The sequence below is a fragment of the Monopterus albus genome, unplaced genomic scaffold, assembly GCF_001952655.1.
Source record: "Monopterus albus unplaced genomic scaffold, M_albus_1.0 scaffold28.1, whole genome shotgun sequence".
Classification (NCBI taxonomy): domain Eukaryota; kingdom Metazoa; phylum Chordata; class Actinopteri; order Synbranchiformes; family Synbranchidae; genus Monopterus; species Monopterus albus.
The window spans coordinates 4198757-4219418 of record NW_018127908.1 but is presented as its reverse complement, the minus strand read 5'-3'; the positions used below and the strand labels follow the sequence as shown (position 1 = coordinate 4219418).

Here is a 20662-nt window from a genome sequence, read left to right as displayed (position 1 = left end):
GGCCCGGGCTGAGCCCCCCCTTTCGCGCCCCCCTCCCGCCTCACTCACCCCTAGGGGAGGGGGACCCACCGCTCAACACTTGGGAGCCGGGATGAGTGAGGCGGGAGGGCGGCGCGAATGGGGGGACCCAACGTCTTTGACCCGAAGGGTTGGAGGCGAAAGGCCCTCAGCTCGTGATGCATCACACACCCCGCAGAAGGAGGAGGAGGTGGGAGCGCTGAGGACCCGACGTCTCTGACCCGGAGGGTGGGAGGTGAAGGGCATGCAAGGGGTGCACCCTCCATTGTGTGGCCCCCCTGTGTGCGTGTGAGGGAGCCAGAGCTGCTCCTGGGAGTGCATCCTCCATTGGGTGGTGCAAGTTTTCGGGGCATCCATTTTATTTGACATTAGATTTTGTTAGACCGAGTGGAGGAATTGCAGAAATAACAAATAACATGAGAAGATGACAAAGGAAAGGACAAAGGAATTAAGAAAATGGTAAAGAAGAGGAGAGGAAATGCGGTGGGTGCATTATGACATCTGACTATTAAAGTACACAGGCTGGTGCTTATCCCGGCAGATCCTGGGTGAGAGATAGGGTATACCCTGGACAGATTGTCAGTCTTTCACAGGGCTGACAGAGACAGAAGACCACACGTCGTTTAACTACAGCTTCTCTTGTTTTCTATTTATTTTTCAAAGTGAGGAGAGAGGAAGTGGTGGAGGGCAGGATGAAGCGTGAGACCTCTCGTGCATGGTAAATATAAATTTATCTAATGATGGTAACTATTTTATATAGTCATCAGTTCCCACTTCATTAGAATTTCTAAAAAAAATTATTTTGTCTGACATTTGTTTTTTTTTTGTTTTTTTCAAGAGTACAGATGAGAGGAGAAACTAAAATAAATAATGAATAGATGAGCAAACCGAAAGGAAATGAGAAGGTGGTAGGCCAGTGAGCTGTGCACAGAGCGTGGCTCAGACCGTCAGGGATATATCCCTGACTCCAGAGCACAACGGATACCTGCCATCTGTTTGTTTGTTGTTCCTTTGTTTTTACTTGTGTTTCTGTCAGGTCTGCTCGGCTTTCTCTTTTCTCTCTGTCTGTCTTTCTGGTTCTCTCTACAGTTTCCTCTCTCTATCCACTCGATTTTTGTGATTTGGCAATAAACAAATCGTATTGAACTGGTTGTGCCAGCAAAGCTAAATTTTTACTTGCTGCATAATTTTACAATAAAGAATTGAAATGAACCCTTCTGATTTGAATATGCATTATTGTAGGTTTACTGTATACGTATGTGCACACATATGTACATTGAGGAAATAAACTGAATGTCTTTAAAGTACACAGGCTGGCACTTATCCCAGTAGACCCTGGGCAAGAGGTAGGGTATACCCTGGACAGATCGCCAGTCTTTCACAGGGCTGACAGAGACAGAAGACCACTCACACTCACTCCTATGGGCAATTTAGAGTCATCAACCAACTTAAGCTGCATGTCTTTGGCCTGTGGGAGGAGGCCAAAGTACCCAGAGAGGACCCATGCAGACGCAGGGATAACATGCAAACTCTGCACAGAAAGGCCCCCAGGAACCTTCTTGCTGTGTGGGAAGGGGCTAACCACCACTACTGTGCCACCTCATTAGTTGACAATTGACAGAATGTTTTTGTAGTATTGTGCATACAAAAAAAGCTATTTGAAGACACCACTTAACTTTCTTTAGAAAATAATTAATTGTACTAACTAATACATAAATGTAATTATACTTTTCCTAAAATCAAAATGCAAACACTGACAGACCGATCAATTAATGAAATACACGCTATAACTGTAGTAACAGCCAAAGTATAACTTACAGCTGAATCTCACCAAATGCCAAAGACAGTTATATATTTTCATACATCCAGTCATGTTTAAATGAGTCATTTGCAAATAGTAACCCCCTCCCCCCTCCTCAAATTTTGCACCTTAGTACTGATATTCAAACGCATGCATAACAATGAGTGACAATGCTGTTAGCACACAGCAGGTCTGTGAAGGTTTCTGATGGAGTAAGAAGACAGAGCAGCAGCGGTGACGCTGTTGTGTGATACAAAGATATAATGTTGGAGTGTGTGTGCTGTGACTGTAGTTCACTGGTGGGTGTAAAAAGACCGGGTCTCGTTGTGTTACTCAGGCTGCACTACAGCGTCTATTCACGGGCGCGATCCCACTACTGAGCGGCACGGGGGCTTTGACCTGCTCCGTTTCCGACCTGGACCGGTGCACCCCTCCTTAGACGACCTGCTGGTCCCGGGCTCCCCCAGGAGCACCATATCGATACCGAACTTAGTGCGGACACCCGATCAGCGTAGCCCGCTGCAGCTCAGAGCTCCTGAGCTCAAACGATCCTCCAGCCTCAGCCTCCCGGTAACTTGGATTACAGGCGCGCGCCACCGCACCCGGCGATGAACGTGTCCGTTCACCAGGCTTTAGACTCTGGAAAAATCACATGCAATTACAAACACACCTTTCATCTAGACATACTTTTATTAGGAGATGGAAATCGCCTCAAGGCGTTTTACAAACAAACACATTTATTAGCACTTTTATTCTATTTCTGAATCTGTGTGTATGCAGATGTGTGTTTGTGGATCTGTTCATGTTTGGTTGCTTAAATGTATCTGCCCAATCCATGCCACAGCTTCACCGGCTCCTGTGGAGTGTTGACCATGTCCATCCAGTGATGGAGCTGAGGGCCATTGGTGTACATGAAGGGCCCTAACACCAACACTCCCAGTAGGACTGGAGGCTCTGGGAGAAAGATATATGAATGTGACTGTATTAGGGCAATATTAGTGTCCTGCCCCCCCCCCTTGAAGGTGAAGTTAATTTTATTTTCTATATAGCGGCAGATCACAACACAGAAAAAGGCATGATGAAGTTGTACCAAAGTCAGTGGCATTAACCACCAAGCTATGGATTTCAGCCATTTCAGCATTTTCAGGGCAATTCTTCAGCAATCAGCATCCACACACATTTTCTTCGGGAAATGCATTTGTCTCGTTATTACTCTGGGATCTTCCACCCTTTTTTGGCACTTAATAAGTCTAGCATACTTTCAGCTATATAGGCAAACTTCATACTTTTTAAAATATTTAGCTTTATTCTCAAAATTTAGCCCCAGTCAAATGGATGGGAAAATTCTACTTCAGCATACTTCCAGCTATCAAAATTTTCAGCTCCTTAAGGAAATGTTCAGCCCTTCATGGACATTCATGCTTCTATTCTGAATTTTTCTAAAACTTCATACTTTTGAATTATTTAGCTTTATTCTGAAAATTTTGCCCCATTCAAATGAATGGGAATATTCTACTTCAGCATAGTTTCAGCTATCAAAATGTTCAGCTCCTCTAGGACTTTCATGGTTCTATTCAGAATATTTGTTAACTTTATACTTTTGAAATATTTAGCTTTATTTTGAAAATTTTGCCCCATTCAAAAAAATGGGAAAATTCTACTTCAGCATAATTTCAGTTATCAAAATGTTCAGCTCTTCAAGGACAGTCATTTCTAAACTTCATACTTTTGAAATATTTAGCTTTATTTTGACAATCTTGCCCCATTCAAATGAATAGGAAACTTCTACTTTAGCATAATTTCAGTTAGCAAAATGTTCAGCTCTTCAAGGACATTCATGCTTCTCTTAAGAATTTTTCTAAACTTCATACTTTTATAATATTTAGCTTTATTTTGACAATCTTGCCCCATTCAAATGAATTGGAAACTTCTACTTTAGCATAATTTCAGTTAGCAAAATGTTCAGCTCTTCAAGGACATTCATGCTTCTCTTAAGAATTTTTCTAAACTTCATACTTTTATAATATTTAGCTTTATTCTGAAAAATCCTGCCCCATTCAAATGCATGGGGATTTCTACACTCAGCATACTTTCAGCTATTTCAGGTACCAAAATGTTTAGGTCTTCAAGGACATTCTTCTATTCAGAATTTTTCTAAACTTCATGCCTTTGTAATATTTAGCTTTATTTTGAAAAATTTGTCCCATTCAAATGAATGGGAATATTCAAATTCAGCATACATTCAGCTATTTCAGGTATCAAAATGTTCAGCTCTTCAAGGATATTCATGCTTCTATTCAGAATTTTTCAAAACATCACACTTTTAATTAAAAATATTTAGCTTTATTCTGAAAAGTTTGCCCCTTTCAAATAAATGGGGAAATTCTACTTAAGCATACTTTCAGGTATTTCAGGTATCAAAATGTTCAAGTCTCCCAGGACGTTCATGCTTCGACTCAGAATTTTTATACACTTCACACTTCTGAAATATTTAGCTTTATTTTGAAAATTCCCCCCATTCAAATTAATGGGAAAATTGAACTTCAGCATACTTTCAGGTAGATATGCCTTTCAGGTGTCAAAATGTTCAGCATTTTCAGGGCGATCCTTCAGTACACTGCATCCACACGCATTTTCGGCAGGAAATGCATTTCTCTAGTTTCCATTTTACAAACCGTTTCTCATTAAAAATGTATTTTAAAACAGGAAATTTCCTCTGCCACTTGCAGTGCTTTGGAATGTTTGGTCAGATTTTCAAGAGTAAGGCAGTTCACTTTTTGGCCTCTAGATGACCAACAACACTCACTTGCCTGCAGACAACATCTGCAGTAAGTGTAGATAGCTTTAAGCTAACGCTAGCTATCATAACACTTTTAACCTCAGTTTTGGGCTCTGATCACTCATTGGTTTGCTAGCTTCAGTGTCCAAACATGCAGAAATATGAAAAGCTTGAAAAGATCGGAGAGGGTAAGTTTCAGAACCATATTATAAAGTTATTTATTTATTAGCTAACCTATCATCCGTGTAGCTGCAGGGCCAGCTAACGTTAGCTTGATTGTAAACTTCGTGCCTGCGTTAACTAGCTAATTCACTAGTTAATTGTATGCAAAGCAGTTTGTATAGCATTTGCGTATACTAGCGTTGGATAGTCCTATGTCCTCATCTCTAATTTTTGCCTGCCACCAGTTACAATATTAACGCTAGCTAGCGTTAGATTGCTAGGCTACGTTAAAGACGACACCCATTCATTAGTACGATAACGTTAACTACTGTGATTTGACTTGCCTGCTCTGTAGGTACTTATGGAACAGTTTTTAAGGCTAAAAACAGAGAAACCCACGAAATCGTGGCTTTGAAAAGGGTCAGACTTGACGACGACGACGAGGTATGTTTTCAAAATACAGTAATTTTCATTTTTGTCCATGCTAGGAAATGCTAATGCTAATCAGTGGCAGTTATTTTCAGGGGGTGCCCAGTTCTGCTCTGAGAGAAATTTGTCTTCTGAAGGAGCTGAAGCATAAAAACATTGTCAGGTCGGTTTCCTGCCCAAATTGAACTTCAATGAGAATGACACGTAGTGCTGACTGTTCAAATAGGAGTTTGCATCTAACCCAGATTTCACCAAACATTAACTTTAATTAATTAGCTGTTCGTTTTCCTTCAGACTACACGATGTTTTGCACAGTGACAAGAAGTTAACCTTGGTTTTTGAATACTGTGATCAGGTGAGACAGCATCATCTTAAGCCTACAGTATGTTGTTAGTGTGTACCTACTAAGGTTAATGTGTTTTTCCTGTCAACTGCAGGATTTGAAGAAGTATTTTGACAGCTGCAATGGGGATCTAGATCCTGAAACTGTGAAGGTCAGATAATGTACAGTGTAATCCACAAAGACAATTTAACCAAGGACAGCATGTCTGCTTAAAGGCATACTGTACAGATGGCTTAGTTTTTGACCTCAGTATATCACTTAAATCTTTTGAAAAATAGAATTAACACTTAAACCTTGTTGTGCCTGTATGTTTTGTTTTCCTCTGCAGTCATTCATGTACCAGCTGCTGAAAGGCCTTGCTTTCTGTCACAGCCGAAATGTTCTTCATAGAGATTTGAAGCCACAGAATCTCCTCATCAACAGAGTGAGTGTGAATGTGCATTTGGCTAGCAGTATTTGTCACTTTATGAACAAATATTTTGGCTCTGTCAGTGTTCTGGTTCCATTATCCAATTAAAGTCCTGACTCATTACTAACATTTTGTGAAAATGTATTGGTGAGCCTGATGCACTAGAGAAGCTATAGTTTATTTTTCTGTGTTTATATCCTCTGGACAGATTTGATAACTTGTCTCTCTGTTTATAGAATGGGGAGTTGAAGCTGGCTGACTTCGGATTGGCTCCCGCCTTTTGCATTCCTGTGAGGGGTTTTTTTTTTAGGTTGTACATCATTAAGGCACTCTGCCAAATGTCCTTTCAGCTGCTAGAGAGTCAAGTGAGATGCAAAAAGAACTCCTGAAGCTACAACGTGAACTTCGGATACTTGTGGCAAACTGTGCAAAAGGCATTCCCCAGCCCAAAACTAGCATTACCTGACTAATGAGTCTCTACGGCAGCGTCGCAACATGTCAAGTGACAAGGTTGACAGTTTCGCAATTTATGAAACCTAATTTAAACGTATACTATGGCAAACATTGTTTGTAGAAGATGTACGTATGTACTTAATATTATTTAGTGTACAGATAAGGATGGAAGTAGGGTTGCAGAAGTATCCCCGTTTCATGGTATACCATGGTATGAAAATTGATGGTTGTCATAGCGGGTTCATTTACTTATTACCAGAAGCCTATACACCCAATGCGTGCACACCGTTCCTCCTCAACTACCTGTCAGACTCCGGAATGGACACCACATGTACACATGCAGCAGACAAATGGCAGAGAGGAGACGGCTGATATCACCAAACGCCATCCACAAATAAAGAAATTAAAAAGAGCAGCGCAGGATTACACCTTCGAGAACACCATCCTTCCATCCAGATCACATTATGTGTCCCATTTCTAACTTTAATCCCAAACAATAAAACGTGACTATATAACTAGGGTCATAAAATGCACTATCGAAATAATTTTCCACGGTCTGTTCATTCGCTAATCTCTGTGGAGTCACACTGATCCCAATCTGACCCCAGAAATACACAGTCAAACCTTTCCGGCTCCCATGTGAGTCTGTGAGTGATAGGATCAGTCTGGCTATGCTGTTGCACACTTACTACCCCCGAAAAACGACCTTGGGGTCTCAATGGAGTGATGCCGAATTGTCGCCTACATTGACACTGGACCCACTTTCCGACGTGTTGGTATACCTCCCCATTCATTTTTCCCCAAAATTATGGTACTTTCCCTAGCTAAAATTATTGCACACTTACTAAAATTAGCAACTCTTTTGATAATGATTTAGAGCATTGATGGATTTCTAACTATCGTCAGAAGTTTAACCAACCAATAATAATCAGCAGTTTAATCTCTAATGAGAATAATCAATAGTTGCAGTTGGATATTAAATAGTTCAAAAGAGCTCCACCTCAACAATCAACAGTCACATCAGTGCATGAGTGATGGGCTGTTAATACAATCATATAATATATAATGGTATATACAGTATAACATTGTTCTGCATTGAGTATCCTACTCCTGTTTTTAAAACCTTACCTTTAATACCTAGTTTTTCAATGCAGGACTTGTAGAGTCGGCTACTTGTACAGTGTGCTATTAGTACTTTTACTTTAGTAAAGGATGTGAATACTTCCTCTTCTGCTGGTGCTAGCATGCAAACTAACATGCTTTAGTTACAGTATATAACATGTTACAGTTGAATTTTATTTTTTATCATGTTTAGAATTCTGTTTATTCTTTAGGGACAGTTGCATTAAAAAGACCCTTTTATTTTCATTTGTTTGAGGGTCATTGTGGCTGATAATAATAGTGTAATAATGTGAAATCGTAATATTTTCTGAGACGTTATCATGCCGTGAAAATCTCATACCATTGCAACCCTATTTCTGTCAAGCACTTGACACTTGACAGAGAAGCAGCTTGTTAAATTGTCAGAAAGGTGTAATGGAAACCAGATGCATATGTGAGCATGACAATGCTGCCAAATCAATTTCCTCAGTACAGACTACAATCAACCTCTGAGAACAGGCATTATGCTGAAAAAAACTGAAGTTAATTTTAGTAATGACTGTGATAATTTATGTAATTAGTCTAATTATTACACTGTGGTTTGTATGTAGGTGGTGACCTTGTGGTACCGGCCTCCAGATGTGCTGTTTGGTGCTAAACTTTATTCTACCTCAATTGACATGTGGTCTGCTGGATGCATTTTTGCAGGTTTGTTTATGATTGTTGGCAGACATGAGGATATGTAAGTCAGTCTTCTTTACTTTCTTTTTTCTACTATGTAGTTGGCCTAGGATAGAAGTCAAACTAATAAAAATAATTTATATGCCACCCACAGACATGCAGGTTAGGTTGGTGATTTTAAATTGGAACCAGAACAACTTATGGGTCGACCCTTTGTCATTCCTGTGATAGACAGGTGATCTGTCCATCTAATGGATGGATAGAAGAATAGGGCAGTTTCTAATAAATCTTAGTATCTAGCAAATTGTGTGGAAGTGCCAAAGTGGACATGTTTGAGTACTCTAGAGAACAACATATATCATGCAGTCAGAATTCAAAATTACCTATACAGTCTGTGGGGGCTAAAATAAATTTGGAGCAACTTTTCAGAAGATGTGAACTTTTTGGAATGTTGTTTCTACATTTCCATGTTTTATGTTGGATTGGATTTTTTTTTTGTTTGTTTATGTGGAAAAATGTGTTTCTGCAGGTTGTTTTGACAGAATAAAACCAAACCAAATATATTTTGACCATATTTTGCTTTGATTTCATGTCCCATTCAGAGCTAGCTAATGCTGGAAGGCCTTTATTTCCTGGGAACGATGTGGACGACCAGTTGAAAAGAATCTTCAGATATCTTTTTCTTTGTTAACATCACATGGGTACCGACAAAAAATGAGTTCCCTGCTTATGTGACACTGAGAACGTAGATGTTTGTTCAGGCTGAATTGTTGAGCTACTGTGTGGTCTGTGATTTATGCATATCAAGGCCTAATGGGTTGGACATATGTCTCTGTTGCACAAAGTTTTTCTTTAACCACTGGCTACATTATTAGGGACACCAACTGAAGAACAGTGGCAGACAATGACGAAACTCCCCGATTATAAGGTAGGCTATTGATGTCTTCATTTTGTAAAGCCAACAGTGGAAAGAGCTTCCATCGTTTTGCTGAATTCTTGGACTGAAATGTTACTTAACACTCTCCTTGTTCACTTGCAGCCATATCCCATGTATCCAGCCACCACCTCACTGGTGAACGTGGTCCCCAAACTAAGTAGCACAGGACGGGACCTACTCCAGGTATTTATTACTGTCAACTTGCCTGCCATTAAATGTTTCAGTAAAGTTGGTCTGTTGCTGCTAGGGATAGATCAGGACCACTTTTTTCAGACCAAGTACCACTACTGATACAGAGTACTGATACAAGTACTTAATAATAATGCGGAGTTACTATAAAAAAAAACTTTGGAGACAGTTTTTATTTTGATGAGATTTACCTTCTGATTGTGTTTAAATAAAATTTAACAGGAGGCTGTGCAAATTTGAAAACTGTGATAAACACAGCACTGTAGCCTGCTACTGCAATATGCTGCTTTTAGCCTTTGTAGGTGTGTGACCCTCTGTTAGGATGAACTTCATTCAGAATGGCAAGTTTGGGAGGGCATAATATCACAGTCGTCAGATTAAACGTTTAATTTAACAAGGGTCCACGTTCTTTCTTTAAACTGGCTGCTGTCTGTATCTTCATCCTGTGTCCTCTCTGGTGGACACATACATGCACTACTGTAGAGGAACTGCTTGGCCTCAGGCGCAAAGTCATCTTCATACGCAGAGTATGAGGATGCCAGTATGCATGCAGGAAATGTTATTGCCGCTTGCTTCTAAAATGTTTCCTCTGTCCTCACCCAGAACCTGTTGAAATGTAATCCTGTCCAGAGGATCTCTGCAGAGGAAGCCTTGCAGCACCCTTACTTTGCTGATTTCTGCCCTCCCTAAATGTTAAATTGCTTTTTGCTGAACCTTAGCCACCAGAATCAATCATCCTTCACTCTGTTGGCTCATTAGGACAGTTCCCAACAAGGCAAATCAAATAATTCTCAAACACTCCCCCTGCTGTTAATTTTGTTGTGCGTGTGGAACAAAGTTCTGCTGGTTCTGAAACATTTTAGGTTGTTTTAAGTTATGGGCCATTTTAATTTGGTACATACAGTATATGCTTGGCAGTGAATTAGCACTAATGTGGGACTGTACATTAAACAAATTTTACACCTATGGAATTGTTGTTTAAATTAAAGTTTTAATTAGTTAAAAAGTTTAAATTAGTTCAACTTGTTCATAATATGTGAGGAAAAAAGGCCTTTTGAATCTGTTGTGTCTGAAGCTAATATTCATCAGTTACCCCACAGCCTCTCTAAAAGTGGGTTCTGTTCCATGTGCAATGTGCTGTAAATTTGGTTACTTAAGAGTTTTAGTGGGACAGTTCCAGTCCAAAGCTGGACTGTGTAATGGAGACACACTTTCAAAATTAACTCAAATATATCCCCCCCCCTCCCACTGACTATTACAAAATTTTATAACGGCATGGGAAGCAAATTTCTAATTTTATTTTTTCTCAGGCTTTTTATTTCCAATTTTGTATTTGTCTTTTGTGCACTTTGTACCAGACTTTTATTTTAAATCATTTAGTTATCAATATTATTACATTTGTTGAACACTGACAAGCCAGGATTATGACTGGCATTCATTAAATAGGCCAATATATATATATTTTATGTTCATGACTAGTGGACCAGGCATGACACATTGCTTTAAAAAAACCTTATTATACTGTCTTTTAGATTTTTCAAGATGCTTTTGTAGCAGTTAAGTTCGAGACCCAAAAAGTCTAGATACTTCAGAGATGATCTGTATTTTCATATGATTGTTTTGCACCATTAGCTGTTTCCATTTTGGTTACTTATTGTACTAACATGGTCAACAGCTCAGTGTTATTTTACTCCACATTGTTTCAGTGCTATGTATTCCATAAAAGCTGACCAGTTGTGTATGAAGTAGCTGTCTTTATAGAGAATGGATTTATTTTCATTTATCTTAGGCAAAACAAGCATGCATGTATTTATTAATGATGGAATGTCTGCTCATTTTGTGCATTCATTTAAATGTAGCACAACTTTTGGTACAGAAAGTCAGATTTTGGACAATTTAAACAATGCTCAGATCTAAAGTTGATTTAAAATGTGTGAAGTGTGTGTGTATTAAGTTATAATGAGGGGAAAAAGCATTTGTTCTCAGTATTCCATTATCTTGTGATGAAAGGACATTTCAGACAAACTACTGTCAATTTACTTTATACAGCTTAAATTTGTTTTAACGAGTGGATTATTGCATTTTGCTAGTATATTTGCTTTTGTTGGTAGGACTTGGGATAAATGTTGATTCATCTTGTGTATAATTCAGCCAATAAGAAACTCAGTATTCAGTAAAGTTGACATAAATATGTGTTTGCTTCTCTTTAAAAAGGATTTACAGCCTCTTTTCAATATACTGAAAATAGACCTCTTAATAAAAAGGCATCGTTTTTTTTGTAAATGAACAAGTTTTGTTTCTGTCAAAGATAAAAAAATTTTTTTTTTACTTGTCAGCCTATGTTTTACCTAGTGCACACCTTAATGGGAAGGTGTATAGGAAAATGAAACGCACAACTTTCCAATCAGATGTGCATTGCATTAACGCATTGCCATTTTTTCTAGTGCTACTCTACTGGTGGTCTCAAACTCTACAAGGCACCTTTTAAGTAAAATATCTGAACACTTTACCGCTGAGAACAGCTGCCAAATGACTAATCCGCTGACTACTGGTTCCATGTGTCATGAACAGACTTTTAATCTAGACCAATAGCTCCGGTGTACCTGACCTCACCCTCTGACTTGCAGTTGTCATTCAGCTTCAGTCTCCACCAAAGCCCATCAGGTTTGATTAACCTGGGTGCCATCTTTATACTGGTACAAAGTTTCGCTTATCAGTGAACTGGCCACAGACAGTTCAATTTCAGACTGAGTACGATACACATTATTAAGTGTTGATTCACTATTTAATGTACAGTTAAGTTTAAAATCACATATCTACAAAAAATATGCACATAGAGCATGTAGAGCCAGATGAAGCAAGTCCAGTTCCCCATGTGTGAGAACCAGCCACATTGTTTTTTGAATCCTTATAAACTGATAAAAGTTCTTGCCGTTTTCCGCATCTGTATAAAACCTTCATTTGTTAAGTACTGCACAATCCCAAGTCTGGTTTGAGAACAATTTTTCTCTTATAAAGATCCAAGGCATTGTACCATAGGATGCGGAGAACACCATTTTGATTCATCTGACTCCAGAAATACATTCTGGACACTACAAAATGAAAAGCATAGCTAATGTTACCTTAAGAGAAACAGAGATGATAGGAATACACAATGGCCAGGCAAGGAAGAAACTGGGTGCTGTACATTACAGTATTACCTGTAAAAATAAAATGGTTAGGTGACAAATATACAGAATAATGCCTTCTACATGGTTTTAACTTGCAGTTGCAGTAAATGTCAAGTATGTACTAATTAATGAGCACAAATATTTCTACCAGTTCAGATACACTCTGCTGTTCTTTCACTGGTAGTAAGGCAGGGAGTGGGGTGGGGAGTAAAGACCTGGGACATTTTCACAAATCCTACACATCTCCAGTCTCCAGGAAGTGGTGGGTCTTGGTTAAGCTTTTAAAAATGACAACCTGGCACGTACACTTAAAATTATCATGGCATCTTCAGAATAGCAAATAGCATTTGTGTCTTGTTATTATACATTTGCCAAATTGTACATCTGTGTTGCGGTAGGCAGTTGTTGAATCTACATCAGTTCCAGCTGTTGAATATAAATCGAAAATGGGAAATCATTTTTATGTGAATTTGATAATGTAGTATCTGATTCAGTGCATTTATTGCTCACAGTGCCACTGCTTCACCTTTTTCCTGAACGGTAAGATTTCCACTTGGTTGAAGTCTGCACGATGTGGTCGTGCTCTTACTACTAACGCTGGAGCAGTGGGCACGCCATGTGTAACAGTGTGTAAAGTTACAATTTGAGTCATAAGAGGTAGTCACAACCACAGATGTCCCGTCATTGGCTTTCAATGGCTGATCTCCAAGGGTTTGTGCTTCACATGAACAGTCATCTAATACACAGACAAAGTAATAAAGCTACAGTGTAACAAACACCACTGACTTGATTGGTATTATACTTGAAAGTTACACATAAAAAAAAAAATGACTTACTGAATTTTCAGTAAATGAGTTATACTGAAGGATATGTAAATAAGTGTCCAAGTCCATAGCTGTAGTGTCAAAAATTTAAATAGCACAGTGAACATTAACAAGAGAAAAAGACTGACACGAAGATAAGACGCAAAGTTTTGTATGCGAGTAAGATGGATAAATATAGAGTTTATTATACTTGATCATTTATACATCACAAACTGTTATTTGTGATTTATTACATGTTCTGGAATAATAATTATAGGATACAGTGGTAAAATTGTACAATGCATTTCTGTTATAAATCAACTGAAGTGAATGGGGCTGATGTGCATGGTGGTTTTGATGTTTTGAGGCAACCGTTTCTTGTAAATAATCCAGCTTGTAAGTTTATCCAGCTGTCTGTCATATAGTAATCACCAGAAACTCAAAGACACAGTTCACTCAGCTAAAAAGTCCAAATTCCCTCTGGTGTAAGAACAGATGAAGAAACGCTTTTATCTATAGTCAACAAATGTTTCACGTGAGCGATAGAGAATTTCTTCATGGCATTTGAACGTGGGTATTTACAAATTTCAGTCAAGTGTAGGAATGTCCCTAACAAGCTTTTTAGACTATGTTCAATAGAGAATAGATTACTATCACAGAGGATCGTGCTGATGAACACATTTAAGATCCAATAATGGGGGGAAATGAATTATTAAAATGCCTAGCCCAGCCTAGCCTGATTATTTCTGTTCTGATGAATTCAATAGCAACAAAGGCCAACTTTTACAACGAGCTGACTGATAGCAGCAGCCGCTTGTTAAGTCTGGTGTAACATTCCTCTTCTGGTGTTGTGTCCCAGGTCTAAACTTCGGTTTGTTCTCCTCCTCTCCATATGAAACTGTGTTCTGTTCCACAATGTTTCAATAGATCTGAATCAAAAGTCACGGGTCAGCTGTCATTTTACCACTTTCCTTGCGATGGGAAGGAGAAAAGGAAATTGCTACAGTTGATTAGATAAGTCACAGTATTAAAAATAAAGCTTCTAAAAGTTTGCACGAAGTTAACATAAACAGTGCGTGGGCAAATTTTACACTGATGAAAATACCAGTAAAAGCTGGGAGCTATTAAAAACAAGTTTATATATAAGAACAAATGTACAGTGCCTTGCGAAAGTATTCGGCCCCCTTGAACTTTGCGACCTTTTGCCACATTTCAGGCTTCAAACATAAAGATATAAAACTGTAATTTTTTGTGAAGAATCAACAACAAGTGGGACACAACCATGAAGTGGAACGAAATTTATTGGATATTTCAAACGTTTTTAACAAATAAAAAACTGAAAAATTGGCCGTGCAAAATTATTCAGCCCCTTTACTTTCAGTGCAGCAAACTCTCTCCAGAAGTTCAGTGAGGATCTCTGAATGATCCAATGTTGACCTAAATGACTAATGATGATAAATAGAATCCACCTGTGTGGAATCAAGTCTCCATATAAATGCACCTGCACTGTGATAGTCTCAGAGCTCCGTTTAAAGCGCAGAGAGCATCATGAAGAACAAAGAACACACCAGGCAGGTCCGAGATACTGTTGTGGAGAAGTTCAAAGCCGGATTTGGATACAAAAAGATTTCCCAAGCTTTAAACATCCCAAGGAGCACTGTGCAAGCAATAATATTGAAATGGAAGGAGTATCAGACCACTGCAAATCCACCAAGACCTGGCCGTCCCTCTAAACCTTCAGCTCATACAAGGAGAAGACTGATCAGAGATGCAGCCAAGAGGCCCATGATCACGCTGGATGAACTGCAGAGATCTACAGCTGAGGTGGGAGACTCTGTCCATAGGACAACAATCAGTCGTATACTGCACAAAGCTGGCCTTTATGGAAGAGTGGCAAGAAGAAAGCCATTTCTTAAAGATATCCATAAAAAGTGTCGTTTAAAGTTTGCCACAAGCCACCTGGGAGACACACCAAACGTGGAAGAAGGTGCTCTGGTCAGATACACACTCTTGTGTGTTACAGCCTGCTCAGTGTTTTATAACTAAGGTGTCACTTTATTTTTAAGCTCATTTAATAAGACAAGTTGAACCAGAACAGACTCATTTGGAGCAGCATAGAAACACATACAGTACACACATGGATCACTGTGTAGAGCTATGGGCAGCTTCTGCACAACTTCTATAATTAATTAAAGTCCCACTCCAGAAACATTTTCATTTTTATATTTGTATATAAAAATACTTTACTATAAACAATATGCAGTCTAACACAGCTTTTCCTCAAAAAAATTTCAGTGGGCCTCTGTAATAGGAATGAACATTGCCCCTCATTGTGCATTCCAGGATCTATGAATGTTGCCGTCATCCCTTATGTGGATTTGAATAATTTTGCACGCCCAATTTTTCAGTTTTTTATTTGTTAAAAAAGTTTGAAATATCCAATAAATTTCGTTCCACTTCATGATTGTGTCCCACTTGTTGTTGATTCTTCACAAAAAATTACAGTTTTATATCTTTATGTTTGAAGCCTGAAATGTGGCAAAAGGTCGCAAAGTTCAAGGGGGCCGAATACTTTCGCAAGGCACTGTACCACAACATGACAAAGTTTGGTTATTATGCCACCAACACTGACTACACTATTTGAATCTTACGAATAAAGTCAGTGATGGCTTGCCAAGTTAAAAAGAAGAAGAAGAAGATGTTAGTGTGTAGAGGGTAACAGGCTGCGCCATTTGGGTCTGACCTGGTGTTGTATCGATATTTCTTCCCTGTCACGACGTGTTTCCCCGTTAAAACTGTGTTTTGAGTAGCGCCCCCATCTGTGGTTATGACTAGGATAAGGCTAGGGTTCAGCTTTGGGGAAACACATCTTGACGGGGCACAGATCTCGAAACACCAGAAACAGAACTTTACATCACCACTTAGCAAGCGGATTTTGTGACAGTCAGCATGGCCACACTATCTCAGAAAATGTGAAACACTGAAAAATGAAATCAGTTATATAAAGACATGTAGGTACAATCAACAGCCTTTTTATTTGCCTTCCAGGTTCCTTTTTTAAAACCCGTTCTATGTGTAAAAATTGCCTGGAGTCTCAGTAGCTTCTGTCATCCCAGGATCCACATGGAACAAAACCTGCATATATAAAAATAATAAAGTTCGTCTTTTGTTTTTAAATCGAATAAGCACAGTTATCTAATTCAAAGCCTCATAGTGGCAGAAGGCAACATTAAACACTAATCAAGTGTTTTGATTCAGGTATGAGCGGCTCTTTTCACCAACAACTAGCTCACTGAACTCAAGCACATTTCCAAAAAGGTTCTTCTGTTCCAACTGGTGACAGGTATAAGGTCACTCAGTATAACATGGGTTAGATACTGGGGATGCAACACTGATAAACTGCTACACATACAAATCCACTTTTTTTTATTTTTTTTTTTACTTTTGCTTGTTATACAACAAAAACAGCACAACAGTACTGCGTAGGTCAGTGTAACACAGGCCAGGATCACTTTTTGGACACAATTCTATCTTCACTGATTGTATACTATAATGACTGAATAAGAAAAACAAATTTACAAAGTGAAATGTACATAAATTAACAGTGATGCCTTGACATGGCAGTTAAACCTGAGTTCTGTTTTGGAAGTGTTTTTTTTTTTTGTCTGATGATAGTATTCTATTTCTATTCAGGCATTGATAAACTCTATTATGTGTTTCTGAGTTATACACTCAACCTTTTTTTTCTGTTGAATAATTTCACAGTTTGCTGTCAAGTCCCTATATGCGTCACCCCAACCTTAACCCTCTAATTTATGTTGTCAACAAGCAAACTCCTCAAAGTTGCCTAGAGTCGGGTGACGAGGTAACATGTTCGGCGTGAATCCGAGACTGTCCGAGTGACTCCGGAGGGTGTCACAGGTGCTCTGCAAAAAAGAGAGGAGGGAAGGAGGGAAGCCGAGTTCAAACGGGGTTAAGGGAAGGGCCATGATGGAGGAAAGAAATGAGCCACAGGTACAATGAGAGTGACCAGGGCAATCACAGAGGAATGGGGAGAATTTTAAATAATTAATAAATCAAACATGGTGAGGAGAAATTGAGTGAAATCAGGTTGATGGTTATTAATGCATCAGACACAAGGACAGGATATGTGATGATGACGATGAATGACAGAAACATATGGACAATGATGATGTAATGAATACAACAAATTTGGAGGTTCCAAGACCAGCCACATCACACATATTTGACAGGTAGTGAGACAAAAGTTTTAAGGAAATCAGGGGAAGGTGGGGAAAAATGAGTGAAAGGAGGGAGAGGAGAAAGAAAACAGCACATTTTTAGTCCTGTTCTTACACTGGCATGCTAAATTCTTAAAGATGTTGAACCGGAAACGTCCACATATGTCTGTATTTCCCTGTTTACTCAAATGTTCTTGGTGAATAAATAACTGCTGGTGTCACCACTGGCAAAAACAACTATCTATCCAGACAGACAAAGAACCATTTATATTTTGTGCAAACTGACTGCATGCAGGCCTGTGATAACATCACAAAGTAATGCATCTAGTGATGTTATCTGGCACAAGCCTCATACGCCTCTAAATGGACCTCTGTGTTGCAGGGAAACACGTAGATCTCATGTGGTTCAGCTTTTTGTACAGCTCAATAAATATCTGTTTTCACAGGAGTACTGCGCTTTATCCTATGGGGGGAAAAAAATCATTATTTAGTAGAAGGAGCAAGTTTTGCGTAGTACAGAGTCAAATCATTAGGCACTTAGAGAATCCAACCAACTCACGTCTTCTGTTAGGTCGATAAATACAGAAACGCACCAAACTCACTAACCTGTCTTGACATGGCCATAGACATTAAAACTGGAGTTTGAATAATCACCCTTTTTGTTGCCTGTCTACCAAATCCAACCATATCATTTGTAGCCACTGATAAAATGATGTATGAGATGGTCTCAAGCATGTACGAAAAAGAGGGACAGTGTGGGGGGGGCAATCTATTATCAGTGGGGGTGTGCTACCTGGGGGCATGATTAGGCGTGACACCAGGGCTGGTTGGGTTCTCTGGAAACTCCTGGAATAGACATGATGAAAAGAAAGATGGGTGAGGGTGACTGAAATGAAAATCAAACACAATGCAAATGATACAAGCTCAACTTGTGAGGGAGGACTGCAAGAGAGTGTTTTCCTTAGGTATATCATGTTCTGAAGAAGTTGGTTTTTCAAAATAAGATTTGTTTTTTCTTAATCAGCAGGGAAAACACAGGGCATTTGTGTGTTTGACAATCACTGAAGAGAATGAAAGTCAAATTGAAAACTGTCTAATTAACAGCATTACTTCATTTTCAGGTTGTTTGAGTGGAAATGTGACAATGGACTAGTTGAAAGACGGTTATTGAATATGAGAGAAAGCAAGTAAAAAGGATGGTTTATAGTAAGCAGGTGAACATATGATGTGACTGGTGCAGAATACAGTAAATATCAGACTATATAAGGCTCCAAAAAGAGCATGACATACTATAAAACTCAGCCCATTCAAACAATGTTTCTTCTATTGCCACTTCAGTTTTATTTTAAAAAAAGCTATTTAAAGTCATCTCTGCGGCTGTCTTAAATGAACATAAATCCACTTACAAATTTATTTATTTTCCTCCACAGCAACTATTTAACCAAATACTGAACTTGAGGCAACTGAGCATGCAAGAACATGCCCCTCATGCAGACACAAACCCAGAACTTTTTCACTGATTTGACAAGAAATCTATTTTGCATGCTGTCTTTTTGCTCAATATGAAAAAGTCTTGGACTTGTGTGACACACAATAAAAGAAATCAAGCTTACATGTCCAGTATTCTACCAAGATGGCTAGATGCTAACTGCTAGATGCTCAGCACTGTATGGTATACTCGGGGACAAAAAGAAATGTCTGCCAAAAACCTGCATAAATCCTTTTGTTTTAGCTTTTCTTACTGCTTTTGCCCTGACAGCGATAGATTAGTGGCTTTTACCTGTCGGTTGGACTCAAAACAGTGGCCCCCATGAAAAAGAGTACAGTTTTATACAGAGTACATTTTGAAACTAGTTCTATCAGCATTGAGAGGATATAAAGGTTAGCTACTGTATATCAAAATTTTGCTATGTATTATCTCATGCATTTTGTAGTTGGTTAAACTGGCAGTTATTACTGTACTTTCCTGTATTCAGAGGTGGAAAGTAAGTAATTTACTCAAGTACTGTACTTAAGTACAGTGTTGGGGTAAATGTACCTGAGTATTTTCAGTTTCTGCTACATCCTACTTTGACTTCACTACATTTAAGACAAAAATACTCTACTTTGTACTGACCACATTTACCAGATTACTTCAGTTAGTTACTTTTCAGAATGAGGTTTATAAAAAAAAATATAGTATAATAAGATTTATTCATCCTTGGTATAAAATTCACCTAGCAGTAAGTCAAAGTATAAGCTTATAAGGTGGTTAAAATTAGCTCTACCTTTATCAGCTGCAACATTAAATGTGATGTACACAGCAATACATCAATAATAATCAAATAATATGATGTACATCAATGTAAACTAATGATTACTTTTACTTTTGATATTTTAAGTATAGTTTATGTTAATAATTTTGTACATTTGAATGCAAGACTTGTAACAGATTTTACACTCTTTTATTTTTGCACTCTTGGCATTGCTACTTTTACAATCTGAGTACTTCTTCCACCACTGCCTTTAATCCACCTGTGTTTACCATTATCAGTCATGTGTATTATAGTGGTGTCCTGGCCTAAAAGCATGCTGTGCTTTTGTATTCTTTTTTTCCCCTAAAATTATTGAAAATTTAACTTAAAATAACCTCCTCGTATCTCAGACAACAACTATTACAAAATGAATGTCTGCAATTAGAGAAGTAAATTGTGCCTTTCTCATCTTTTGTAAAGGGCTGATTCAGCAGTATATGTGGAAAACTTGCTGATTACTGATCTAAGAAGGTGCATTTCAGTTATAAATAATTTCTTAACTGCTTTGTATAAAGCTTCCATAACAGTCTGCAGAGGAAGTGAAGGTACCTCTGGACACACTTGGCTTGACACAATGCTGTGAAATAGGGCAATACAAAAATGCCTCAGTTTGCATTTTGATGGTTAAACAGGTTCACTTTGAGTACTTGATCATGAAATGTTAAAATCTACAGACCTTTATCTTGTTATGCTCATTCTTCTACTCTGACATGAATCTATTCTGTTTCCTCTAATCATACTGACAAAATTTTAAAATCCAACACTAACAGCTTTCCTGCTCTATTTACATGATTGAGGGAGATATAGAGAAGCTATTGTAAATTATATACAGTGGGTACGAAAAGTATTCAG

General features: G+C 38.5%; 2 protein-coding genes across 5 annotated transcripts in view; one reads left to right on the top strand and one right to left on the bottom strand.

The window, feature by feature from the left end:
* Window positions 1-4448: 4448 nt before the first annotated feature.
* cdk5 (cyclin dependent kinase 5) lies at window positions 4449-11480 on the top strand. Its single transcript, XM_020595878.1, has 12 exons — window positions 4449-4786; window positions 5116-5204; window positions 5285-5352; window positions 5484-5544; window positions 5627-5683; window positions 5861-5956; window positions 6178-6306; window positions 8107-8203; window positions 8779-8848; window positions 9044-9104; window positions 9216-9296; window positions 9906-11480. Exons 1-12 carry the CDS (start codon window positions 4750-4752, stop codon window positions 9990-9992), a joined length of 933 nt encoding a protein of 310 aa, XP_020451534.1. The 5' UTR covers window positions 4449-4749; the 3' UTR covers window positions 9993-11480.
* A 4331-nt stretch (window positions 11481-15811) lies between these two features.
* The window catches only part of asic1c (acid-sensing (proton-gated) ion channel 1c), a 100400-nt gene continuing 95549 nt past the window's right edge, over window positions 15812-20662 (bottom strand). For 3 of the 4 annotated variants that reach the window (XM_020595796.1, XM_020595797.1, XM_020595793.1), the window contains exons 10-11: window positions 18310-18362; window positions 15812-17201 (exon numbers count right to left, since the gene is read on the bottom strand). In XM_020595796.1, the coding sequence (XP_020451452.1) occupies window positions 17123-17201; window positions 18310-18362 (132 nt within the window). In that variant the 3' untranslated portion in view covers window positions 15812-17122. The remainder of the gene's footprint in view (window positions 17202-18309; window positions 18363-20662) is intronic. The other variant, XM_020595795.1, reaches the window with a different exon arrangement.

Bases quoted from the DNA above. Each gene is read 5' to 3' on its own strand.
- cdk5 (XM_020595878.1), top strand. From the start codon at position 4,750: ATGCAGAAATATGAAAAGCTTGAAAAGATCGGAGAGG. The intron at 5,957-6,177 runs GTGAGTGTGAAT...CTCTGTTTATAG, and splicing joins AGAATCTCCTCATCAACAGA to AATGGGGAGTTGAAGCTGGC. The intron at 6,307-8,106 runs GTGAGATGCAAA...GTTTGTATGTAG, and splicing joins TTCAGCTGCTAGAGAGTCAA to GTGGTGACCTTGTGGTACCG.